The sequence below is a fragment of the Egretta garzetta genome, unplaced genomic scaffold (assembly GCF_000687185.1).
Source record: "Egretta garzetta isolate BGI_Z169 unplaced genomic scaffold, ASM68718v1 scaffold108, whole genome shotgun sequence".
Classification (NCBI taxonomy): Eukaryota; Metazoa; Chordata; class Aves; order Pelecaniformes; family Ardeidae; genus Egretta; species Egretta garzetta.
In genome coordinates, this window is record NW_009260614.1 from 4,785,559 (window position 1) to 4,810,480 (window position 24,922).

At 40.0% G+C, this 24,922-nt stretch overlaps 1 protein-coding gene across 4 annotated transcripts; it reads left to right on the forward strand.

The window, feature by feature from the left end:
- The first annotated feature begins 1,471 nt into the window (after nucleotides 1-1,471).
- Nucleotides 1,472-24,922, forward strand: UBE2G1 (ubiquitin conjugating enzyme E2 G1). Of its 4 annotated transcripts, XM_035900596.1 has the most exons (8): nucleotides 1,473-1,703; nucleotides 2,890-2,957; nucleotides 14,082-14,184; nucleotides 17,184-17,281; nucleotides 18,362-18,540; nucleotides 22,186-22,309; nucleotides 24,282-24,317; nucleotides 24,440-24,922. In XM_035900596.1, exons 2-6 carry the CDS (start codon nucleotides 2,954-2,956, stop codon nucleotides 22,270-22,272), a joined length of 471 nt encoding a protein of 156 aa, XP_035756489.1. In that variant the 5' UTR covers nucleotides 1,473-1,703; nucleotides 2,890-2,953; the 3' UTR covers nucleotides 22,273-22,309; nucleotides 24,282-24,317; nucleotides 24,440-24,922. The 4 variants fall into 4 exon arrangements, with proteins under 4 accessions (XP_035756488.1, XP_035756489.1, XP_035756486.1 ...); XM_035900595.1 differs by lacking the exon at nucleotides 2,890-2,957 and having other exon boundaries at nucleotides 1,472-1,703; XM_035900593.1 differs by lacking the exons at nucleotides 1,473-1,703; nucleotides 2,890-2,957 and adding an exon at nucleotides 9,070-9,118.

A 24,922-nucleotide genomic window follows, 5' to 3' on the forward strand; every position in this document is an offset into this window, starting at 1 on the left:
GCCCGGCGGCGCGCATGCGCGGGGCCGCCCGGGCGGCGGGGCGCACAATGCAGCTCCATGTGTCGCTCGCTGGCCAGATTTAAAGAGAAACGAGCCGGCAGCCGCTCCCTCCCCCGCTCGCACATGTTCCCCCGCATCCTCTAGGATAAAGTAATCCCCTCGAGAAAACGCGCAGGTCTGCCCGGCGCCTTGGGCGAATCTGATTGCTTCTTTTCCCTTACGTAAAAATTGCTTCATACCCAGATAAGGAGATGTGTGCTAGGTGTACCTAAACTCAGGCAAATACAGCGCTGGCTGAAGTTTGCTGAGTAGCCGTACAAAGCGACGGGGTCACAGAGTGGCACATGAATTCCTGGAGGAGGATTTTGGCCTGAGACTTTCAGTCATGTCTTTGAAAGCATAAGGGTGGAAAACAACAGGGTTAACAGTAAGGAGGTGAAGTTGCGTAACCAGGTATAGCAAGCTAGATGATGTGTTTGTTGCATCTCCAGCACTATCTTCTGATTTTAGTTGATGATAGTCAAGGAACTTCAATGAAGTTAATTATAGCATGGGATTTTTTTTTACCCCTTTAAGGTGACATTCTTTTAAAAAAATCTTATACATACTGTGGCTGTGCTCCTGAACATAAGCATGCACCTTTTAATGCCTTAGTAACTACTGAAGTTGTTAATGATATTCAGTGAGGTGTCTGCATGTATGCGTAGGCTAACAACACTAGGTATAGGCTTACTATGGGACCTCCAGACTGGATTTGATGCAAAGCTTCTCTTTCCTATAAATGATCCTTCTAGGGAAGCAATAGTGTAGAATAGTTGCTCTCTAACTTGATTAAAAATGAGCATTAGGTAATCTAATATACTACTTTGGCTGTCTGGAATTTATCTTTTAATCAACTAATTGTGCTCCATGAAAGACAGTTTCACATTTAGCTGAAGCCTCTCAATAATAAGTATTAGCTGTCAGCTTCTGTTGCGTGGGTTTTTTCTTGTGAGGCCTTAAGATCTTCTGTAGGCACAGGCTGGTTGGATATCTAAGTAGACTTGTAGGCTGTTAAATTTGGGGATTAACTTCTGTTTACCTTTCTGCTCACTCTTTTCTGAAGGATTCATGTGTAACAGTAAAAACTAGTAAGCTTTTCCAGTTGCCCATATTACTGCTACTGATTCAACTGTGCTGACTCAAGCATTGCAACTATTTGCATGTAAGGTGCAACTCTTCTGTGGAGTTACCGTGTTTTAAATAATGTAGTATGTTTGGTATCCTCTTATATGTGTTAAAAAATATTAAAAGTGATTGTGAGTGTGCATACTTAAGTGTGTGGTAAGTACTGAGGAAGAGTCTTGAACTCATCAAAAGGCCTGTCTGGAGTAACCAACCTGAGAAGGAAAATAGTTTCTTCTGGGTGCAGTAACCTAAGCAACATCTGAACTGAGCTGAAACTAGATTCTGACACTGCTTTTTCTGATGGCAGGCTACTTGAAGTCGCAATGCAGAGACTGAGCTTCATGATGTCTGACCTTCCTTCCCTACTGCTGACTGTCTTCTTCCAAGTCTCACCTGCTCCAATGTGTCCCTTTGTTTACACCCACACTACTTGTTCTACCTCAAAACAAAAATCAACACTGTGGTATTCTTTCCCCTGGTGGGGCTGATACTTCAGTCCTTCTGCTACATGCAGCTTTTGCTTTATATCAAGTGTGGTGAGTCATTGGGTTGTACCTAGTGGTTGGGTTTTGGAGGACAGCGAACAGGCAGTGGATATGAGTTATGTGATCTAAACTAGTTTAAATTGCTCTGGATCACTCGCTTGTCAAATTAGCGTTATTCAAGCACAAGAAGTCGGAGCTGTTAGACTTGGAGCAAGATATCCAGAAGTGGAGGGAGGTTGAAGGGGGAATCTGAAACCCATATAATGGTGGAGCAGTTGAGGAATATAGAAATTCTTTAATGCATGAGACCGTGGGTAGCTCCTCTCAGTGCCAAGAGGGGGAAAAAGCCAATGACAGGAGGAGAAAGGAATGTAAAACAGTAGTTCTCAGAACACTTACCTTCTTGGTCTCCCATATGCTTTGGTTCTTAATTATGGGGAGAATAGGTGTTTATGGCATGTAGCACTTGAATGAGTTGTTCCTCCTTCTTGAGGACTTTGTTAAAGTGAAGGTCAACTAGTAAGTCATCTTGCTTGTCAGTGAGACTTAAAACCAATGGTCTTATCAAAACACGTAATGAAACTTGACAACATATCCCAGGTTGCCTCAATAAGTGTGTGAAGGCAGACTTCTACTTTTTTCTGGTGCAAGCTGGCTTGTATTGTAACTTGAGCAGGTAACTAGTACCACAGCACCATATATACAACGTGCTTGTCAACTTAAGTGGCAAGTTCTGGATACTGATAGTGCTCTAAGAGAAGAGATATTCGATGACAGTCACAGAATATAACTTCAAGTTGATTTGGGTTGGTTGTTTTGTTTTACTTGTTTTGTTCCCCCAAATACTAAGTAGCTTTGCAGTACCTTTGCTAATGACATATTGAGCTATATCACCAGGGAATTGTATAGTAGCTGTTCTTATATTGACATGTGCTTACCCATTTAGTCACAAGAATGATTCAAATCAAGATAGTCAGAACTTTAGGTAGTTTTTAATTGTTTTCTTTTTTAAGTGTTTAAAGGAACTGTTGAGTGGGGATCTCTGACTACCAAAGCCAGTTAGAGTGCTAGTCTAACTAGCTCGAGCTGAAGGGAAGTTCTCTTAAAGCTAAATGAAGTGAAGCTCAATGGCTGTTTCTTCTCAAATCAACTTAATTGTAAGCTCTAGCAGCTTCTGGAAATCTCTTAAAATACGATAAACGTATTTGTTCTTACAGATGCTCTTTTTTTTTTGAAGGAAAAAGGCACTTTGTGGATTGGTATAATGTGAAATAGAAGCCACGACCTGTCTGTTTCTTCTTATGGGTAAGGTGCAGGAAAAGCTAAAAGAATGAAGTGCCTCTAAGCTTCTGAAAAAACTCAACAGCAAGCACATAGATTTATATAGTGCTCGAATAGCAGAGTTCACACACACACACACACACACACACACACACCACCACCACTACCCCCCCCCCCCCCCCCCGCGGGGGGGGGGGGGGGGAGACGGCTGGAGAGTCCAGTTCAAAATGTGAAAGTAGTGGCTGAACCTTGGGAAAGGGAGGTGGCTCCTTGCAACCCAGGCAGGCAAACCGTGGAGGGCACGGCTGCATCCCCCCCTCCCCCCCCCCCCCGCCCCGCGGGGAGGTGGGGGGGAGGATAAACTGTGTTCTTTGTACAGCCCCAAAACTTCATGCTCTTTGAAAGGAGGCAGGAGACAACTGAGGGTGTAAAGCTACTCTTCCAGTCTCCAGAGCTGTCAAGCCCAAGGGTTTTGCAGACTGAGCCATTTCTCTGAATGCTTTTATTTCATCTTTCTGCCAAATCCTTGCTGACATGGAGGCTTGTTAGGGTAGGCAGACTTGTCTAGTTCATCCAGCAAAATTGCGTAGGGAGGATGCAGTTAAATCGGTAGCACACAGTGGAACCAGAAGTACGAGTCCTCTTTAACATAAACATGGATCACTGAAAACAGGGGAATAACCATGCCCTTGTTGGCTGAAGTTGTACTGTGTTGTAAACATTCTCCAACTTAGGATACAAAACCCACTAATATCTTTCTCAGACATGAGAAACATGGCATTATTTCAACTTAAAGTGTATACAGCTTCTATTTAAAAGTAAAAATGTCTAATTAAAAATTAACAAGCTGGGAAACTGTATTAAGTATGAATGTGACAGTTCAACAATTTTTAATTCCTTGTGTTGAAAAAAATCTTGTAGTGTTATGTTTAGCTAGTTGAATTTCTGGCAATTACATAGGATTTACTTTTAAAATATTTGAGTAGTGAATTCTGAGGGAATTATGGAATTAAGATCACTTTACAGATCGAAGCTGAGGTGGCATATCTCTTGGGTAGCTGGTGGTATAAGAAGCCTTTGTTTACAGTTTAGTACTAGCTATTTAGTGGCTTACAGTAGGTTTGTCTACAAGATAATCTTTCAAGTGCACTGATCTGAAGTATTAAATTGATGCTAGTCTGCCTGTTGGCTTCCTTGGAGAGGTTTGTTTGTATGACCAGTAATATTCTGTATTGCCCCGAACAGTCAAGATTCTAAGGTCCTGCATGTGTCAAATTTAACTTCAGTATCACTTAAAATGCTATAACACACTCCCATCTCCCCCTTCGGATTTTTTTAAAGGATTCTGTCATATTTTTAGATAACAATCTTTGCTGTTCTGATGCTTTTTGGGATGCTTAGGTACAGCATGTGTGTACCACTCACCTTAACACTCTTGCAGTGTAGGGCCCCATTATAGCAGATAAGATAATCCAGTTTCTTGTGAGGATCGTGTTGACAGAAGCATCAATGCTACTTTGCTCATGGTGACTTTATAGATAATATCATTGCTAAAACACGTCTTGTTACAGTGACTAGAGCCTGAGCAGTACAAGCAGCCTGAATTTCTGTTGCACTGCAAATAACATAATGGATGTGACTTGTGGCAAACTGTACTAGCCGCACATGTTAGTTTTTCAGATGTTCCTTTTGTAGAAATAAGCTGAACTCCACCTCTTCAAAGAAAAGAGTATTTATGAAACCAGTCACAAGAGAAAAAATTCGGGGATGCTGGCAGTTCTGGAAAGTGAGGTTTAGCTAAACCTCAGAATTGAGGGGCTTGATGACTCAACCACTTACTCGAACAGGATGAAGCAATAACAACCTGCTTCATAAGCTTACCCTTGATGGGGCAGCTGTAGTCACAGCCAGTTGGCTCTGGCTAGGTCAGCTTACTAATCTTTCAGGGAAAGAACCAAGCTTACCATAAATGATGAGTTCTTTCCGTCTCTGCTCCCCCAAACAAGGCATTGTAAGTTACACCAAAGTATGGACATATCTGGGTCTGGCAAAGTGACTTGCTGTGCTCAGTTAGAGAATGGTGGAATGGGAGAATGCTGCTGAAGATCCTGTGAAATAGGGAGCAAATTAATACCGATTGAGAGAATACTTTCATTAGAAGAATTCCTGCTTTATCAATAAGATCTTTATTTGGAGATGTTAAATCACCCAAATCCCACTAAAATATCTTGCCTTGTGTGATTGATAGTGATTCCAATTTTAGTATTAAAGAGCTATTTGCTGCAGAAATGTAAACTGTAAGGATTTGTTGATTTGTTATAAGTGTCTCTTTTTGGTTTAAGAGAAACTGATCTGGGATAAATCAAGTAGAGTGAATAGTCATTGAACAATACCACATGTTGTAATTATAACTGATTCTGCCTTGACTCTTCTGTATCTTTTTTTTTTTTAAATACAAGGAAGACTTGGAACAGTATGTGCATATTCAACTAAGATAGGATTACTTGATCCCTTTTGTGGCTGGTATTGGTACAAGTTGTGGGTTTTTTCCTTCCCTCAAAGCCCTATTCTAAACAGTTTGAAAATAATTGAACTTTGTAGGTAAAACTTGCTTGCCTCAAATAGGTGTTCTGCTAAATTTTCTTCTAATGTCTTTAATGCAACCTCTGCTTTGATCGAGGTGTTTTTGTTTGCCAACTGTAAGGCTGTAGTTTTTGAAAGTCTTTAGGCTTGTGGGGTATTCTGCAGAAGTAAGCTTTAAGTATTGGTGCAGAATAGGGTGGAAGCATTAAAAAAAATACAGCGTTTTGTTTCCGGCATAAGGATTGGTTTCTAATGAAGCGGAACTGAACTGAAAGGTGGCTGCTGTTCTGAAAGTATAAACTAACCAAATACTAAAATGAGTGTGCAAAGTTGGGTGCCTGAAGAAAGAAGAGCAGGTGGCTTGGGTGAGCAAGAAGGGCATGTGACTCTTGAAACTTGCACGGTCTGCTTTTTGTCCCAACGTATGGGAACAGAATGTGGGTAACGCTTCACATGCAGGCCTGTGCTATCACCATGTTGCACCTGCTCTGTGCTTCAGTTTTCAGTGGTATGTGGGTATCTGGCAGTAGACTGGTCTTGGCAAGATCTTTCACTTATAGAACCTAGTAGGTCTCCTGGAAGTGTAAATGTTCATATTTGCTTCTCCTTCCTACTCTCAGGTCCAAGGCATGTCAGCTGGAACAGAGATCAGATATCCAGACCTTGTAAGAACACTAAGTATAGCAATCTAAATGAAATAGGATTCCATAAAAAATAACTGCTCTCCTGGGCATGAATGTTAGCGGTGCTTGTACAGGTTTAAAATAATATAAAGGCTTTTTGATAGAAATCCTTTGTAAAGGCTTTTACATACAGTCTTTCTGTCTGAATTGTTAAGGGAAACATATTTCCACACAATCATCACAATACCTAGTATGTCAAACTGTCTGGCTTTTTAGTTGGCTTGCACTTGGTGCTGATCTAAAGGTGATGCTGTCAGGAGTCACTTGAAGAAATGTCTTAAAACAATTCTGAATAACAATGTAGCTCAAATTAGGATATGCAAACCTGATATTTATATTATAAGCAAGAGAGAAAACAAGTTGGAAAAGTGTCCTTGACTTGCACGACAACAAATGCATATGAAGAAGGCTTTTGGTGAACTCTTCAGATGTTAACATCTCCTTATGGCATAGTCTTGTGATACAGACTTTCTAATGGATTTCCTAGAATCATGTTCTATTCTTGCATGTAACCCACATGCGTCCTAGAGCTCTTAGCTCTTTTCAACAGTGCTGTTTCATGACTGATGTGTGTATGACAGCTCAGAAGATACTTGAGTGGATTTTTTTGTAGCTTTAGACTGTTGGTAAATTGCAAACAGCTGTTTAGAAGTTAATTAACTTTTCCTGCTGTCTATGCTAAACTCAACTACATTAATATGACTGGCACCTTGGATGACACTTGTCTTGCCAAATTCTAGCAGTTGTATGCAGTAGACATCTGAAGCTCTGTAAGCTCCTTTGTAGGTGAGAGAAATAAATACTTGTAGAGTATGATTCATCTGGCCTGTTTTTGACATCTGCCTTGGAATGAGAGAATAATGGAGTCTCTGGAATTACTTATCCTTGTAAGATCTCTATTGAATGCTGCTGAGGGTGACAGTCTTAAATACAGGCAGGTGTGTGTACCCACCTAATACTTGTCTGACTGTTAAGAGTGGAAACCTGCGTTGGACACCAATGACAAAATGAAAGTAGTGTTTCTGTTACGCTGAGTGTGATGCATGAATGTGGCCCTGTGCTGCAGTTGACTCTTTACGGGCAAACCACCGAATGTTTCCTGTGAGATACTGGCTTCCTTTCAGGTGTGGATTTCAGAATCTGGGTTCTTTCAATCCTTTTGACTATCCTTGTTCTTCCCTTCCTCATACCACTTCCCCACCAAAATTCAGACCTTACTAGGAATTTTTTTAACAGACATGTTCAACCTCCATTTTAACCTGGGTGATGTAACTGTGCTAGATTCTGATATGAGGGGTTACACAGCATGCTTCAAGCAGTCTAGCCAGAGAGGGCACTTCAGGAAACAGTTTCTCTCAATTTCTACATGACTGATATTAATTTGAACATATATTCTAAATTTACTGCTGAGGATCTTAATTCTGGAAGCATAACTATTTAGAAACTGTAGACAATCCTGTGGAATTCAAAGGTTTCCATCAGTATAGTTTGTATTTCCAGTGTTCTGTGGAGGCTGATTCAGACAGGAAAGTAACTTGAACACCACCTTAATCGTGAGAGAAAAAACTTACGGGCTTAGTAGGCACAATGTGCTCCACAGTTACTTAAGTTACTGAGTTGCAGACATTTGCTTAATGGCAAACACATCAGGGGGAGGGGGAAAGACACCTTCCTTCTGTGTATGGTATGGAAAAGGACTGGTTTGAGTGTGTGTGCACAGAAGGCTTCTATGTATGAAGAGTGCTACAGAAAGAAAATGTTGCAAAATAGGTCACTTCTATTCTTGCCTGTCTTTACAACTCTCAGGTAAAATGGTACGTGGGAACAGATCATAGGCTGAGTAAACTGGGTGGCCAGGTCGGATCGGTAGCTGGGTATCTGTGGTCTAATTGAGACTGTGAAAGAGCTGGCTTTGAGACCTTTAAGTTGAGATGATGTCTAAAGGAGCATTGGCAATGTCTATCAGTGGCCACTTCAGTGGACTATGGGGAACTTCTTAAGAACCAAGACAGTACCAAAGACCTGCAAGCTTTTGATTAGTGTGTTAAACGTCAGTTTTCAACTAAATAGTTAACCTGAACCTTCATTTGTCTGTCTTCAGGTATGCCACAACTCATGTGAACATGGAGCTACGGAGCATAAGCAACAAAGATACTTGAGTCTTAGCTTATGTCTAGAATAATGTGATGGCTTACTAGTAAAAGAATTCCAGTTTTTAGCTAGTCAAGCGTCTCTGGTAATATAACCTTAATCCACAGACCCATAGTGGCAGTTACAGGAGTTTTTGCCTCTTCACTTTGGGCTAGTGCTGCTGTCTTGCTTGCAGAGCTGAGCTGTGGCCCTGGCTAGGAAGTTGATTGGGACAATCAGACAAGAAAGCCCCAACCTTGTCCTCAGTCCTTCCACAACCTGCTTCACTGTGCAAATCCTTGGAAGGCTCTGTAGGTATAGCTGAGGAGGTGGCAAGTGAGGTGTGTTGATGCAGCAGGGCATGAAGCTGTGTAGCACTGCACTGAGATTACTTCTGTGAGTAACTTGCCTGTTAATGCTGACTATACAAGCCTCCCTACAAATTCTCTCAACTGAGAGGAGAATTAGATTTGTAGAACTCTGTAACGCTGCCCTTGTCAACAGGGGGTGATGCATGGAACACTGAAAACTAGTTGGTTGCCAGGCTAAAGTTAAGAGTCAAATCTAGAGCTGCTACTGAACTGGTTGGTAGAGATTTCTTTTTAAGACAGGTTTGTATTTACTGCTTCAGTCTCACTCCAAAACAATTACAATGTCCTTCTGAGACTAAAACTGTTCTGTCTTATTTGTCACTGCAGAAGTGGCTACAAGGAGTGGGTGCATATCTTGTGCTACGTTTTGTCTGAACTTTTTGGATGAGCTTGTGGAGCAAGACACAACATGATGAAAGTAGGTAATACGGAGCTCTGGGAACACATCTTTGCAAGGAGATCATGTTACTTTATCATTATCTCAGCCCTAATCTTCGAGAATCGGAGACTTACAGCTGGGTATGCAGGCAGAAAGGAAAGTCTTGGAGGTCATAACTGACCTCAGTTAAGTAATACAGCTATGTGGAAGTTACAGCTTGGGGTATGGAGAAGAGTAGAATGAGGATTTTTGGTCTGTACAATTGTTAGAAGCTCCTGGACTAAGTGCTGAGACTTACAAAAAAGCAACCAACAAAACCCAAGCCTAATGTATAGCTAATGCAAACCTCTGATACGGCCTGCTTGTTCTGGGAACTGTGTAAGTTGGCTAGATGATTTTTTTTTTTTCAGAAGCCTTAGCTGTCCGGTCTCTGTTTTTGTGCTGGACTCAATCCACTAGTTGCACAAAACTCAACCACTGTGTAACTCACTAAAGAGGCTGCTATTAAAAATAATGTAGAAGCTTATGTTTTTGAAAGCAGTGTTCTGTAATGTAGCTTAAAATACTCTGAAGCGTTCATATGCAGTGGCTAGCTGGGTGAAACGTCAAACTGAAAAGTTTAGATGCCGTACATAGCTGCTACATGTAGCCATGGGGCTGTTTCTGCTTAGTCATTTTTGTTGATGCTGTTTTGCTTTTGGATTGGTGAAAGTCTCTTGGCTTGTATAAAGGCAGTTTTAGTGAGTGTGGGAACATCAGTAGCTTGATGTCAACGAAATGCTGAAACTGGAAGCATGGCTTCTGGTACTGTGTTGGCTCAAGTTTAAGGCAGTGGAACTTGAGTTCTGCTTTAGTAAGAGCTAAGCTGCTAAAGGAGCGCTGTGTGCTGGCAGATCATGTGGGAGACCAGGCATTGGATATTAAAGTCTGTTCTGGACTTAAACAGCTCTGTTGGGTTATGGGCCTGTAGTCTTCCTCATCTCCCAAATCGTCTATTGAGTCAGGACTGGGATTAGAGGGACTGAATGTCTAATTTATAAGCAGCCACAGGATTCTTTCCCCAGTATGTTGCTGCTTGGCAGCTGCCTAGGTTTGTGCTGCTTTGACTGTCAGCTGCTGCTTGAGCTGAGAAGGGCTCTACCTGAAACAGCTTCTAGAGTGAATGTAAGAATGTTTTTCTTCCCAGAGAAGAAAAATTTCTATTATATTAAACTATCAGAAATGCAGAAAATGTTGGCAGAAATACGAAGCTGTAGTGTGTAATACATAGTAGCAAGTAAATTGTACCTGTTTAGGCACGGACATGACAGAAATGTGTTAATATACTCATTTATGTTTAAAAAGTACAGGATATCTTCAGCTAAACCAGAAATCTCAAAGGAAAACTAAGTGTTGGAAAAAATAATGTGGAGGTATTCAGTTCTTCGTAGGTGTCTGACCTCTCTGCTTTTCCAGGACTTGCAGGCTAGCTTTTCAGCAGGGCTTTGAGAGGGCTTGTTCCCTCTCCCTGGCAGGGGGAGGGAATCAATCAAATACGTTGCTTCATGAAGCATAGTCGCCATCCCTGTGTTCGTCTAGGAAAACTCTTGCTCAGGCCGCAAGTAGTTAATGGCTGTAGCGGGTAGGAAATGACAGACATAGGGAACAGGTGTCTGGTTTTCTTGAGTGCAGTGTCAGTGTCACCAGAGGCTCTGGCTGGTGGGCAGAAGTCCCTCTGCCTGGCAGCTGACTCCTGTGACTGTGAGCACGGTGCCTATGTGCTCCTTTCCTGCCATAGTGGTATCGCTATTCAGCTGGGATTTTGGTGCATGGATTTCACTACTGCGTGAGTCTCAACTCATGAAGAGATAGGTGTAGCTAACTCTTCTGATATGTGGTGTTGGCTATATCCAGGGGAAAAAACCAAAACCAAACAAACCCTAGGCTTCAGTGTTTGCAAGTTTTAACGAGTAGCAGCTCTTAGCTATCCATGGTAAAGCAGCCAAGGATGATGTTTTTCATGTCCCTGTGCAAAACTTTCCTGAGATTTCCTTTTTTGTCTGCCAGCCAGCCATTAGCTGATGTTCAGTTTAGCATAAAATATCTGGATGGAAAAGCTCATTTTAACTTGCCTATGTTAATTCTACATGCGTCTAGTGGAGAAGGTGCCTGAGCTTATATTTGGGGTGGTTTTTACGTGAAGTTAAAGTATTTGTGCAAGCAGTAGCTTCAGTATTGCTACTGAATGTTTTACAAGCAGAGACCGATGCCATCTCCTATAAAAGAAGTAACATCATAGTTTGCTTCATAGGCAACATCCACTAAGCAAATTTCCATAACTGCTGTAGCTTAAGATTTTTGTCAGTGGCTGTTCCTTTCATACAGTTCACAGATTTTTCTGCATTACAACAGTTGGCATCCAGCAATCTTATTCCTTCTCACGAGATCTCTTGCAATACAGTGCTGCAAGTATGAGTCAGAGTGTAAGAGCTGGCTTTCATTGGGAGCAAGTACATGAAAAATGTTTCACAGGACTTAAGGATAAAAAAAGTTATTTGGAGGACGATGCAGATGTAAAAAGAAATTGAAGTGGCACAAATCAAGAAGTAGAGAAGAAAATGAGTATGTTGGATTCTAAAGTAGTGTGGCATGTTTAGATAGAGAAGTGTGCTGAATTTTCCAGAGTCTGAACTTCTGGCAGGCTTGTTTACAGTCCTACCACTGAGAAGTGATAACTAGCAAACAATAAGGAAGCTGAATGTGAGCAGTTTACACAGAACTCCGCATAAACCCTTTTCTCCCTGTGGAAATGCAGAAATGAGGGAACTTGTGGTTTGGAGGCTTAAATTTAAGTTTGAAAGTCTTAAGGTGAGATACTCTAATATTTGCTGTCTTTCTGTTGACTCCTGTAGTCATGCTGGATATTCTCTATTACAATAGTAATATAATATACAAAAGGATGACCTGGTGTCCTGAATAGAGGTGGCTTTTTTGCACAAGCAATAGACTTCTTTTATTAAAATCTTGCATGAAAAAGCAGGTTATATTCAACTACTAATGTGGTGGAACTTTTTTAATATCTGATGCTGGAGTACTATCTGTAGTAGGGAGGTAGTAAGGGTCTGGTGAAGTCCTTACTTCATGTGAGACACTTACCTAGTCTCTCTGCCCCTTTCACCTAAAATTAAATGGAAATGTTGCTCAAGCTCATGCAGCTCTTGCCACGGTTTCATAGGTGCCAAAGGGTGAAAACTGGTTTGCTTAGTGGAGGTGTGGCGATGCTATAGTTTTTGGATTTTGAAGCTTGTATCTTGGTTTTAGCCTGTGATATTACCTCTTGTTTCATACACTGTTTTGAGAAAACATTGTTTGGTTCAATACCTAAGTCTTTGTCCTGCAACTTGGAGGGTGAATGGTTGACTTCATCTGTTGACTAAACCCCTGCTGTGTAGCTTCTAAGAAAAGCCCTTCCAGTACATTTCTTGGGACTTTAGCATTGAGTCATCTATGTGGATAAGTTTGACTCTGAATTACCAATGGCCAAAGTTGGTATTCCTGCTATCTCTCTCTTTAGGACCTTGGTCCTTCATGTGAGCTGAGCACTTTCTTTTCCCTGTGTGGACTTAGACTCTTCTGTGTAGGGCTTGAATAGATTCTTGTATTTTTTTAACAATGCTTTACATAGTTAAGAACTTAACTGGCAAACAGTGACTGCAAGCTTATGGGCAAATTAGTCTGTACTTAATGGTGGCCTTTTGTCCATATATGTATGAGGTTCTCACTTGAACTTCTTCTGCACATACCTGAGGGCATTGTAAGGACCTCTGAACTTAAGTCTGTAATGCCTAGAAACTGACACAAAATACAGCTATTGGGTTTGCAAAGAGGGAACATGTAGACTAACTGTACTGTGAATATAATGAGGGCTGTATAATGTCTGACAGAATTTTAAATAAGTGCAGTAGTAATTGTAAAACAAAACAAATAATCCCTAATTTAATCTGGAAATTACTGATCAATTGAAGGATTTTTTTTCACCTCCCATTCCCCTATCCTAAATATCCAAGATCCATCAGGACTTTGTATGTACTGTTGGAAATGCTGGATCAAGAATTTCAATTTGGCATCAATATGGCATTTAAATGAGTTTTTGATGCAAAGCTGTCAGTTAAGAGATATTATCTTCTCTTCCCCTCCCCCCTCCAGTTGAATTTTAGGCAGAACTCACTTAAGGTGTTTATTTCCAAATTTTATGCTTTTTCCAGGAGCAGGCTGAAAGCAGCTGCTCAGTGGAGTCTACATCTAGGTCTGACTTCAGCCCTCTATCTGGCAGTAACTGTATGAAGTAGCCTATAAATTTAGAATCCTGTATTGCTTATCACTAGTGGATAAAACTGTGAAATGGGGAAAAAAAAAACAAACCCAAAACCTAACCAGCATAATAGTTTATCTTCTGTGTTCTCTTCTAGTAGTTCAGAATGTAGTAGATAATTATCTTCAGAATGCACTGGGCTCAAGTCTCATGCTTTCAGATTCTGAAGAAAAAAATCATAAGGGAAGTAGGATGTGAGTTTTAAATAAAGACATAGTGTGACTTTGTTCTTCTGTCAACATTTTCTAGAGTTAAAGATAGACTTCAGTTTAATCTGTCTCCTCCGGGTTCTTGTAAAGCAGTATGGCTTTTTATTAGTAGAAAATCTGTTTTCGGGCTTGTACACGCCTCTATTGGTATCTAGTTTAGGAGACTGTCCCACAGTTCCGAGTTATTTTGGCCCTTCTGCTCATGATGTACTTGGGTAGTTTTAGAGTCAGACTATAGGTCTTGGCTCTGGCAGCGTGCTGTGGTGTGTGGTAGGGAGTTGAGGATACTCACCCAGGCTATAAGGCTATCAGTAGGCGCCAAATCACTGAATGTCATGGTTTTTTTTTTTTTTTTTTTTGTCACGTATAGGGGCATGAGCATAAACAGCAAATGCATATCATAGACACCTAAAGTCACTTTTAAATTCTTTTTCCTACACAGAGCTCAACAAAAATCCAGTGGAAGGCTTTTCAGCGGGCTTAATAGATGACAATGATCTTTATCGATGGGAAGTCCTTATTATTGGTCCTCCAGATACACTATAGTAAGTACTGATACTTATACAGAAACTTAAGTGAACTTGGATTTACTAGTTCTAGTTCGGTCTAAGTGAGTAGAAGTTAACCTAAATCTTCATACTAAGTTAGGTAATACTGTTCTGTTGCTAGTAAAATACCTGTAAATAGCTGAATTTGCTATATAGAAGTTCTAAACTGTTTTGCTCCCCTGAGAAAATGCAGCACTGATCTATCTGTACTTGTGTAGAAATGAGAAAGAATAGGCTATACTTACAGGCAGCTTCTGCTTTCTTACACATTTAATTAAGGCAGGTGTAATCCACTATTGCTCTTAATGCTGGGAGGCTCTAGTTTAGCTGATAGTACAGTTCTAAACCATTACAAATTCATGCTGTTGATTGTAGGAAAATATTCAAGAGGGATGTAGTTGGGGAAACTGCACCTGACCATAGAACTAGCTTCAGGTCCTGTTAACTTGAAATGGGAGAACTTCCTAGTATGACCTAGAGTACCTCAGTGTTAATCAAATTTGAATTGTTCGCAAACCTTGCACAGAAGGCTTCAAAAAGCATAGTTATCTATCCTAAGGAATGGGTTCTTTAATTGAGATTTGAACACAAAACTATGCAGCTCATACAGTAACTTCTCCTGGACTCTTTTAAGTTGGCTGTGTTTTTGCATTGCTATATACCTGAAGCACTCTGGCAGTGTGGGTCGGGTTTTTTAACTTAAAAAAAAATAAAAATCTGGCTAATTAAGAGAATGATTTCTCTTTTTCATTGAGGTTATATATGATCATCTACTCTAGCTCCTGGGGAAAAGGTTTTATGCCCAGAAGAGGTCAGTTTAAAGCGTAGCTCTTGAAGATGAACCCTGTTCTCCTTCATTAAGCTGTTCCAGTGGTAAATTACTGATACAAAAAGCCTAGTGACATTTACTTGAGGTCAATTTTAGTTCCAGCATGAAGTTGTTGTATACCTCTGTCTGCAGACTTCTGAATAAGTACTTAAGCACAGTAATCACATTGCTTTGCTGCCCCTCAAGCTCACTACATTGTGATTCTCAAGTCTTGCATGAGATGAATTCTCCAACTTCTGTTGACCTCTTTTGAACAGTTGTATAGTGGCTCCATTATATTCTCATGGCCATTTCATAAATACTGTCAGCAGAGAAATACTGCTTCTAATTGAACCTCTTCTTGTATGTTAAAAACTGCAATAGTGTTTTTCCTGCTTCAATAAGGTGCTGAGCTTGTTTGAGATGGTTTTAGATGATAAGCTGTCTTCTGTTCCAGTCCCTAGTTGCTGCTTTTCAAGGTAGCATTATACCAAATTATTCTTCCCTGGTCCATTTTATGATGACAGTAGAATGTAATAGTTTAACTTAACCAGGCGGTTCAAAATTTTCAAACTTTAGTCTCATTCCTGGTCCCACTCTTCTGAGTTTACCTAGAAAGACTTTAGACTCAGTGCATGACTCTACTGACAGAGACCCCTTTATCAGGAAGATTTCTAAAAATGGTGCTGGTCTCCCTTAACTGGTTTCTAATGGGTATCCAGTTAGAACTGTATTTATATGTAGTTGATGAAGGGCAACCAGGGATGTCACACAGCCTTAGTAGTTTTAGGATCTGCTTCTTTAAAAAGGGAAAGAACTCTTTCACTTTCAAACAAAGGATTTGACTGATTTGGAGCTATCAACAAATGTCATCTAAATCTCCTTTGTCTTGACTAGTATGGATGTTAAAATAGGTAGTGTTTCTGGAATTCTTAACCTTCCCAGGATCAAGGATTGTTTGGAAGCCATCTGCCTTTTCTACAACTTGTGGAAAACAAATGCTGAGGGTTCAGATTGCCTAGTATCAAGTCACTTAGATCTAGTGTTTTTTGGGGTTGGGTTTTTTTTTTCTTGAGACACTTGCTAGAATTGTACATCTTTGATTAGTGGTGGTAAAACTTCTTATTTTCTCAGTACCCTGTGGCCTTTGGATACTGGCTCCTACTCTTTTACAAATACAGGTGGAAAAAAAAAGGCACTGAACAGCTTTGTCTTTTCTCCAGCAATTCTTTTGTCTGTGTGGCTACTGAGGAGTAGCTTGTCATGCTGCACATCTCGTGCCACCTTCTTTGGAGGTTTGGTCCAGTTTTTGTAATTTCTGCCTTTGCAATATCAAATTTTGTCACAGACTTCAATTACAAGAAATGACAGTAACAAGGCAAATGTTATAGTACTTATATTAGTGAAGTATTCAATCTATAAGGCTTTCCATTTAATACAGGCCTTCACATTTTTTCAAAAGGGACTATTCCTGGGTATCGAAACCTAGTTATTTAAAAAAAAAAAAAAAAAACAATAAAAACCCAACAAACTTATCTTAGTTAAATATGGACCTGTGACTCCACATAAAAACTAGATGTCTCTTGTTTATTGCTGTTTTCCAGTTTAGTGGGTAACTAATGCAGAACACCTCACTGTCATGTCTGAGTCCTTTTTACTTAGTGTTGAAAAGGTAGTATTGGAAGTCTTTTTACAAAGTAATGCTGTAGACACAACTGTAAAGCTTTCTGTAACTCTTCACTGAGGCTCACTGCTGCAAACTGATACCAAGAAATTAGGACTGAGGTGTCTAAAGAAGCAAAATAAACAGGTATCTGCTGGGCTGTGCTTGAGAACGGGAGTATTGGCAATATCTCTTTTTTTCTGTTAACAAATGTACTGGGAGGGAAAATGCAAGTTGTAATTCCAGATGGTGAATTCCTTGGCAATTTTTTCATCTCTTTTTGTGTGGTTTTCCCCCTCTGGAACATCATCCTAGTTCTGAAAAAGATACAGTGTCGGGGAACTCAGTGTCTTGTGAAGGAATCTTCTCAATGTAGAAACTCTTTGCATTGCATATGGAAATGATGGTACTGTTAATTACTAACATGATGTTAAGCTGTGTGAGGGGTAAACTTAGAGCTTCTCATACATCACTAAGTTCCAATCTTCAGTTTAAGCTTACAAGAAAATATTTTTGATTCCCCAGTGAAGGTGGTGTTTTCAAGGCTCATCTTACTTTTCCAAAAGACTATCCACTGAGGCCGCCAAAAATGAAATTCATCACAGAAATCTGGCATCCGAATGGTAAGAAATGTCAAAGTTTCAATTTCTTTTTGCAGTTAAGAACTAAAATGTGGTGAAGACAAATGGATACATTTCTGTTGGTGTTAGAAATGTGAAACTCTCAGTTTACTTTGCCATCTTCACTTCATAAAGAAGTAGTAACCATGGCAGAGTTTTTAATAGTGCTGCTCCGAGAGACTGCTCCTAAAGTATTGTCAGAAGCTACTGAAAGTAGCTTCTTGAATTCTTGGTAACTGTCCAGGGATTTTTTTTTTTTTCCCTTAAATGCGAAATTCTGGTCTGAGGAGAAACTTGACTTCTATAGCTGCCTCTTGTTATACCTTCAAATATTTCATCTTGGTAATATTAACTTGGTAGTTTAATGTAGAAGGCCTAAGGTTGTCCTCTTCCAGTGAAGCGTGAAAGGAAGTAACAGCATCTTTTAGTCCCTCCAAAGAAGTCTCCCCCTAATGTTTCATTTACTTAAGGACTGCTGGACATAGGTGGGAAGGTAAAATAAAACGGAAGAAGTTTTTTACTGGGAAGGAGGAATGTTCTTCAGTTTCTAAAATCATTATTGAAGTTCTAAGTGTGAAAGCTGGGAGGACACCAGCACAGCGCTCCCATCATAAGGGACAGAGAGACTATTTTGATGCTGTGTCAGTTTTGGCTCTGGAAATATCCAAGTACTTGTTGGGCATTTTCTAATTCCAGCAGCTTAAATCATATTCCAATATATTGCAGTAATATCCAGATGTTGCTGTGGAAAAAAGGCACTGTCTAGTTTGCTGAATTTAACAGAAAAAGCTTTAGTAGAAGCCTATCTAAGTAGTCTTGAAGGTTGCAACATGATGTTAGAATTAAGTTTTTCCTCCCCATGTACCCTCTCTGCCAGAGATCCAGGCATAATAACAGGCTTCCACCAAGCCCTATTGATTACAGATCGAGTTCTGTAATAGTTAATTACTTTCCTTTTTTGTCAAGTGTCTTCACCAATGTGTTTTCAGACTAGCTGGAGTGAAGATTAACAGTTCTGTAGCTATCCTGAAGAAATGCCAGCATGTTATTCACTACTGAAATATGCCTTGTTCTACTTTGTAGTTGACAAGAATGGCGATGTCTGCATTTCAATTCTTCATGAGCCTGGAGAAGACAAATACGGCTATGAAAAACCTGAGGAACGCTGGCTTCCCATTCACACGGTGGAAACTATAATGATTAGTGTTATTTCTATGCTGGCAGATCCCAATGGTGATTCTCCTGCTAATGTTGATGCAGCGGTAAGATTTTTCTTGGTCTGCCAAATTGTCTTCAGTGTAGAAACCTAAACTTGCAACAGAGTTTTGCTTGTAATTTGACAAATAGTACAATAACTTTTGGAAGAACCTTCTATATCGCAGGCTAAGGCTACCTTTCTGTTGGGAAAAGCAGTCATGTTGTGAAACAGAATTACTAGTTAGGCCTGGGAAACTTCTTACAGATAGCAGGGGAAAGATTCTGTCAGATTTCATCGTCAGTGATTTAATTTCTCCTATGCAATAATGCATTTATTTATAGTAAATAACTTATGTGCAGAGGTACTTAATAGATAAACTTGGCTCCTTTAGTCTTAAATTCAAGGAAGCTGGCTGTAAAATCCCATGTGGCTTTATACACGTAGCAGTTAAAGCTGCCATTAAGTTTAGCTGCAGAATTAGCCTATTCTAGAACCTTTTTTGGTTCCTAGTATGTTACTAGTATAACACAGCAAAATTTTTGTCTTGGAAATTATATAGGCTGTTAACAGATTTATCTATTTGAATGGAAGGAGAAAATGTGGTGGGGTCTCTCAGTATAATTATGTTGTGACTTTTTTGCATCCACCTATCTACAGTAGTTGTCCTTAGTCATGGATTAAAGCAGTAGCAGGTTTGACTGTGTAGGTCTGTGCTTTGAGAATGTACTTGAAAACTTCACCGGGCATCTGGCCTTCAACTCTGGAGGGAGTGTTGTCCCAGACTGGAATGTCTGGCTAGGAATGAGGAAGAACGGCCTGGTTTATAGTTGAAGACCAGGGTGAATCTGCTGTAAGGATTCTGTTGTGAGATGCAAGTGTTTCATGCAGTATAGTGTTTCTGGAGCATGTCCTATTCTGTGTGGGTGTATAAACACAGCTATCAGCTCTCTAGAAGAGCTGCCTTTATAGCAGAATAGCAATTAGACTAATAACTATTTGTGGTGGGGAAGGAAAAAACTCTCAGTTCTAAGGGGAGTAGGGGAACAGCCTTCAGGTCCCATTCATCTGAGATACGCCAACATACTTTCCTTTGAATTACTCTTGAATTGCAGTTCAGTAGTGACTAATACATGATGTCCTTTCATGAAAGAACTTCTAGGTCTTTTAACTGGGGTAGTGAGGAAAAGGGAGGTGGTAATTGGAAGATGCAAAGTTTTCTAGAAGCATGTTAACCTGCTCTGTCAAGCTAGCTGTATATTCCAAAGTGGGTGGGAGTTTAGTATCCTGAAGCCTTTGATCTACTGTGCTGTTAATATTTCCAAAGGTAGTTGAGCTCTGCTGACAAGCCATCATGGGAATAGTCTCATGTGGAACAACCTTAATGGGAAGAAAAACAGAAACAAACACAAAGTTGTAGTGAAGAATTCCCTCATTTAACATTCTTGTGGGCATTGGACCTCCCCTTTGTGTCACATTAGTGGTGGAAACAAATACCCAGAGGATATGGACGTTCTCTGCTGGCAAACCTGAGAGCACTGGAAGGAGCAAGTTATTAATGAAATGCTAGAAGTACAATTAGAATTCCTCAGTTTACAGACTCATGTACGTTGAGTGCAGCTGACCTAACACTGGAGCAAGTTTATATTTCTAGCTATGCTTGTCACTTTCCTAGCATCTTGCAAACTTCTTAATCTTTCTCTAGTGTGCCCCACTCTCTGCCAGGCACTTTAGGAGCAATTTTTTTTTTTAATTTTACCTTAGGGTAAAGGTTGAAACTGTCTTATCGAAACAGTGTTTTCTAGCCCAGCTTGAAAGAACAAAAACTTAAATTCAAATCCAACTGTGAAGACAGTACTGAGGCATCACTGATGTAACCTTTGTATGTTAGTAACTATTTTTCTGACTGTGGTATTAGATGTTCCAAGTAACTTTTAAACTTAATGGGCTACTTGAGCAGCTTAGCTTTTCCTGCTGGACTGCAGATTGCATCCTCTTCATATTAACCAGAACATACTCATCAGGGTAATGAAGAATCAGCAGCTCATGTTCTTTATTCTGAGCTGCTATCAAGGCATCTTATACTTGGCTTACGAAGTACAAGTTTACTGCAGCAACAGTATTTGGCAGCTACTAAAAGATACTTTGTCTGCTTTTGTTAATTTCTAGTTTTAGTTGAATCTAGAGAATAAGGTGTTGCAGGCAGGGCACAGCATTACAGGAGCAAGGGATATACCCGCTTCCTGGAAAAATGGACTATGTGTGCTGGAGTACTGTTTCTTGGAGTGGGAGAAAAATGAGGGACAGGAGCTTGAATAGATAATGTGAGAAGCAAATAGAACAGTTAATGGCCTAAAGTAAGAGTTTTGAAGAGATTGCTGTCAAATTGGAAACTTGGCTTGCTATTACATTCTGAACGCTTGCTTCATAGAACTAAGTAAGAATCTGAAGCTGGGAGGGCACAAATTCAATGCTTTTATTGGCCTTAAGCCATCCTGTGTAAGCTGTCCTATGTCCCAATCCAAGGAACCAAATGCTTGCTGTACTAATTGCTGAAAAGAACAAATTAATTAATAGCCTTACTTGTGCTTTCACTGGAAAGATAAGACACGATGGGCTTTCCAACATGGTGACTGACTAGGTAAGCTTGGAGGTGATGAATATTAGGATATGCCAGTTACCCTAATTTTCTCTTGCTCAAATATGTGGGGTGAAAAGGTCTTGTGTGCTAGGTTGTTTCAGGTAACATTGTGGGGTTTTTTAACCCCTTCCCCCACCCCTGCAGTAAGAATATTGCTTATATCAAAAACCAAGAACTGTAGAACTTAAATAAGGTGTTCTTCATATTTTCCCACCACTTCCTTGCCAGTACCCAACACATCAGCCTTAGTCACAGTGTATGATGCTTTCATCATGATCTGCCATCATGAGGCTGGCACAAAAAACTTAAAACAGGCTGCGCTTTGTCCTGTGGGTTTTGGTGATACCATGGTGTGCACATCTCTGGGTTCAGACTCGCCTCTTGCCAGTCTTCCTGTTCATCGTTATCTTTGTTCTTCATCTATGCAGTTCTGAAATCAGATACCTGTTACAGAGACCATCCCCATAGGTGTGCTGGGTATTCTGTTAAGGTCTTCCTTGTGGAGCCAGTATCTTGCAGCCATATCTAACTAGGAGGTATTTTCTTTCTAAGGACACTGCTGTGCCTCTTCTGAATACTGTGACTTTGTATTTCTATCCTGGAGTGTCCTGGCTAGATTGAGGGGGAGTTGAAACTGTCCTAAAAACTGCAGAGTAACTACTGGCTCCGCAGTAGCTGTGTACTTTTTTTTCATCACTGCAGTGAAAGACATTTTCTCTAATGCATAACGATAGCTCACGGTCTGCAGTTTGAGTTTGCTGCTACTTTGCAGGCTGAAATAAATAGATTTTGGCCTAGACATTGTGAAATATTGGTAGCCACCAGGTTAGTCTTGGTGAATGCCTAAAATCCAAGGGGGAAAGGCTGCATCCTCACTGTCTTGTGAGCAGCTTGCATAGAAACCCAGAGCAAGCTTTTGGAAGTCCTGAATGCCACAGGTTTTCAGTGAGTAGCTCAACGATTGTGAGCAAATACTGGTGCTGACTAGATGGCTAATGTCTGAAAACAGTCTTCCTAGAAGTTGTACGTTGTTACAGGACTGACATCTGAAAGCTGTCTATTCAATTACAGAAAGAATGGAGAGAAGACAGAAATGGAGAATTTAAAAGAAAAGTTGCCCGCTGTGTAAGAAAAAGCCAAGAAACTGCTTTTGAGTGACACTTATTCAGCAGCTAGTAGCTTCACTTTTTTCAGGGTAAGTATCCTTCTATAGACAAGTCAATTACCTGAGTAGAGGATTTCCTGCCCAAGTGTTGCTGAACTATTTTTTTTTTCCTCAAAAGCAAAAAAAAAAAATAAATCCAACCAAACAACCTTTTTTCTCATCTCTGTGGTCTCAGTGGAGTTCTTCAGCTGTATGTGATATTAAAGACTAAAAGAATTTTCAAGCGCAGTAACAACCCCTTCTGCCAAGATTGGAGAACTTCTCTAGCATTCGTGCATTTATGCTGTTCAGAAGTTGAAATTCTCTTTATCAGTATTCATCCTACTTTATTAATAGTGCTTAGGAGTGACTAGAGCTGTAATAGAAAGGAATAATCATTCTTTCATGTTCATTATTTTGAATCTTAAGCATCCTGTCTTGCTATCTCAAGTTCATATATATATATGAACTTATCTTGCAGATGTTGGTGGCAAGTTGCATGTAAGTTTTAAATAAGACTTAAGTGAGGTTGTTAGGAACCATTCAGAAAGGATTGCTTCAGGTATCTGTGGGAATTGTAATAGAAGGTCTGCTAGCATATCAGAAAGGGTAAAGGTGAGATAATTACCCATTGATAATACCAAGAAAGGTGGTATTCTCTTCAGCAGCCCAAAAAGTTTTTTTTACTGGGGAAGGCTTAGGATAGCTTCAGAAAAACAGCTATATTCTGCTTGGAAACTGAACTGTAGCATATCTGAGAGCTTGGATGAGTTTTGACCTGAGAGTAGCTGAGTGATACTTACACTTTATGCCACCCTGTTAAAAATGAGCTTCTGGCTCAAAGACACTCTAATGTGAACAATCTCATCTTCATTTTAATGAGACTTTTTTTTTTACACAGTAAGCTCTTGTGGAAAGCTCTGTATTAAAACATGGCCCTTAAATACCTGGCCTTTGGTCATTTCAATCTTGGTATGCCAAGGAGGAACTTCTTCAACTAGCTAATAATTTCCCACTCTTGCTTTTCAAAGCAAAACAATGCTTCATGTTGAAGCTGCCCTTTCTTAATGGTTGGTTTGGCAAACAATCTACTCTGACCCATTTGTGTGGAGAAGTCCAAAACCATATGTACTAGTTAGCTTCAGTGTATAAAACGTGGGGGGGAAAAACATGGCACTGTATATAGTTTAAAGGGGCTGTACTGTCTGAACATCTAGAACAGCTTACTAAATGCTCCTGCTACTTAGTTTTTTGTCACCGAGGTTGTACAAGAGTTACTGCTTTTCTTATGCTTCTGAAAAAATTGTGGGGGTTGGGGGTGGGGGAAGGCTCCATCTGTGACAAACGAGTACTGCAGTATATCTGCGCTGCAGAAATGCTTTGATTGAATGGAATTTTCTCGAGTATAGAGAAAGCATGAAAATGCTTAATATTGATCAAAAGCCGAAGCAAAGGAAATGAATGTCTTATACAACTGCCTATAACTAGAGTGTAAGAATTGTTGATGCAGCTGACAGTTTTTTCCTGTCTTGGAGAAAGGGAGTAACTGTGAGTAACGCTCCAGAGTATCCTTAACTAACCTCAGCTCTGTTGCCATGTTAAACTTGGCCATAGTGAAACAATGCTCATGACAAATATTTAAGTAATTGGCTGTGTTGCTCTTTTGGAAGGCAAAAGCTTTTCACAGTCCTGGTGACTCCTCCTAAGTAAGTGATGGGCAATGAATTGGATGAGAAGGGGCCACATAGCTGGTTTCAAACAAGCACAGTGTGGTCTGGTAGCTGTGGTGTTAATTGCTTAATGAAGCACTGTTATGCCATTTTGTTCTGCACTTTGCTGTTGAAGCAGCAGCCATCATTCACAGTAAGTGATGCACAGAAGTTTCAATGATAAATCTGCAAGTGTTTAGCCCTGCGTGTGAATAATCAATGCACTTGACAAGCAACAAGAGTAACAGGAGCCTGAAAGTCTGATAGTTGAGCTTGGATACACAGTATGCTGAACTAACTCAAGTCTTTCTCAGGTGATGATGTTGGATTTATGCATCTTCTGTTTAGAGGTATGTAAAGTTCTTGAGCAAGTAATGATTATCTTCCTTGAGCTTGAAACACTATTTAACATCTTTAAAATAATTGAGGATGATGAGGGGTTTTATTTTAATAACTTGTGATTTCTTTGTAGGTCTTCAAATGAGAAACATGGCACTGTTTTTTTTCCTGCACTCTACCCACCTATTGCTGGACTTCTGTTGTTACAAGTTGGCAAACACTGGCTGGAACTGGGCTGCAATAAAACATGCCAGTTATCAATGCTGACAAGAGCCTAACAAGTGCCAACACAAGATGATTACGCATTTTGAAATCTAATGAACTGCTTTAACCTTCAGGAAGAATTGTAAAGATGTGTACATAGCACAACATGATCCGGATAATATATATACTGTTCATGTACATCCACAAATACACATTGTACCAAATAATGCTGTCTGTAGTTAGGAATAGAATCGTGTAAATTCTAAAGATTTTAGCAGGTTTTTCTCTCCCTATTCATTGTTTCCTACCAGTTTAAAAAAAAAACAAGCAACAACTTGTGAAGCATGTCAAACTAAAACCAATTAGGATAAAGTTGTGGGTGGTTTTCCACCCCCCCCCCCCCCTTTTTTTT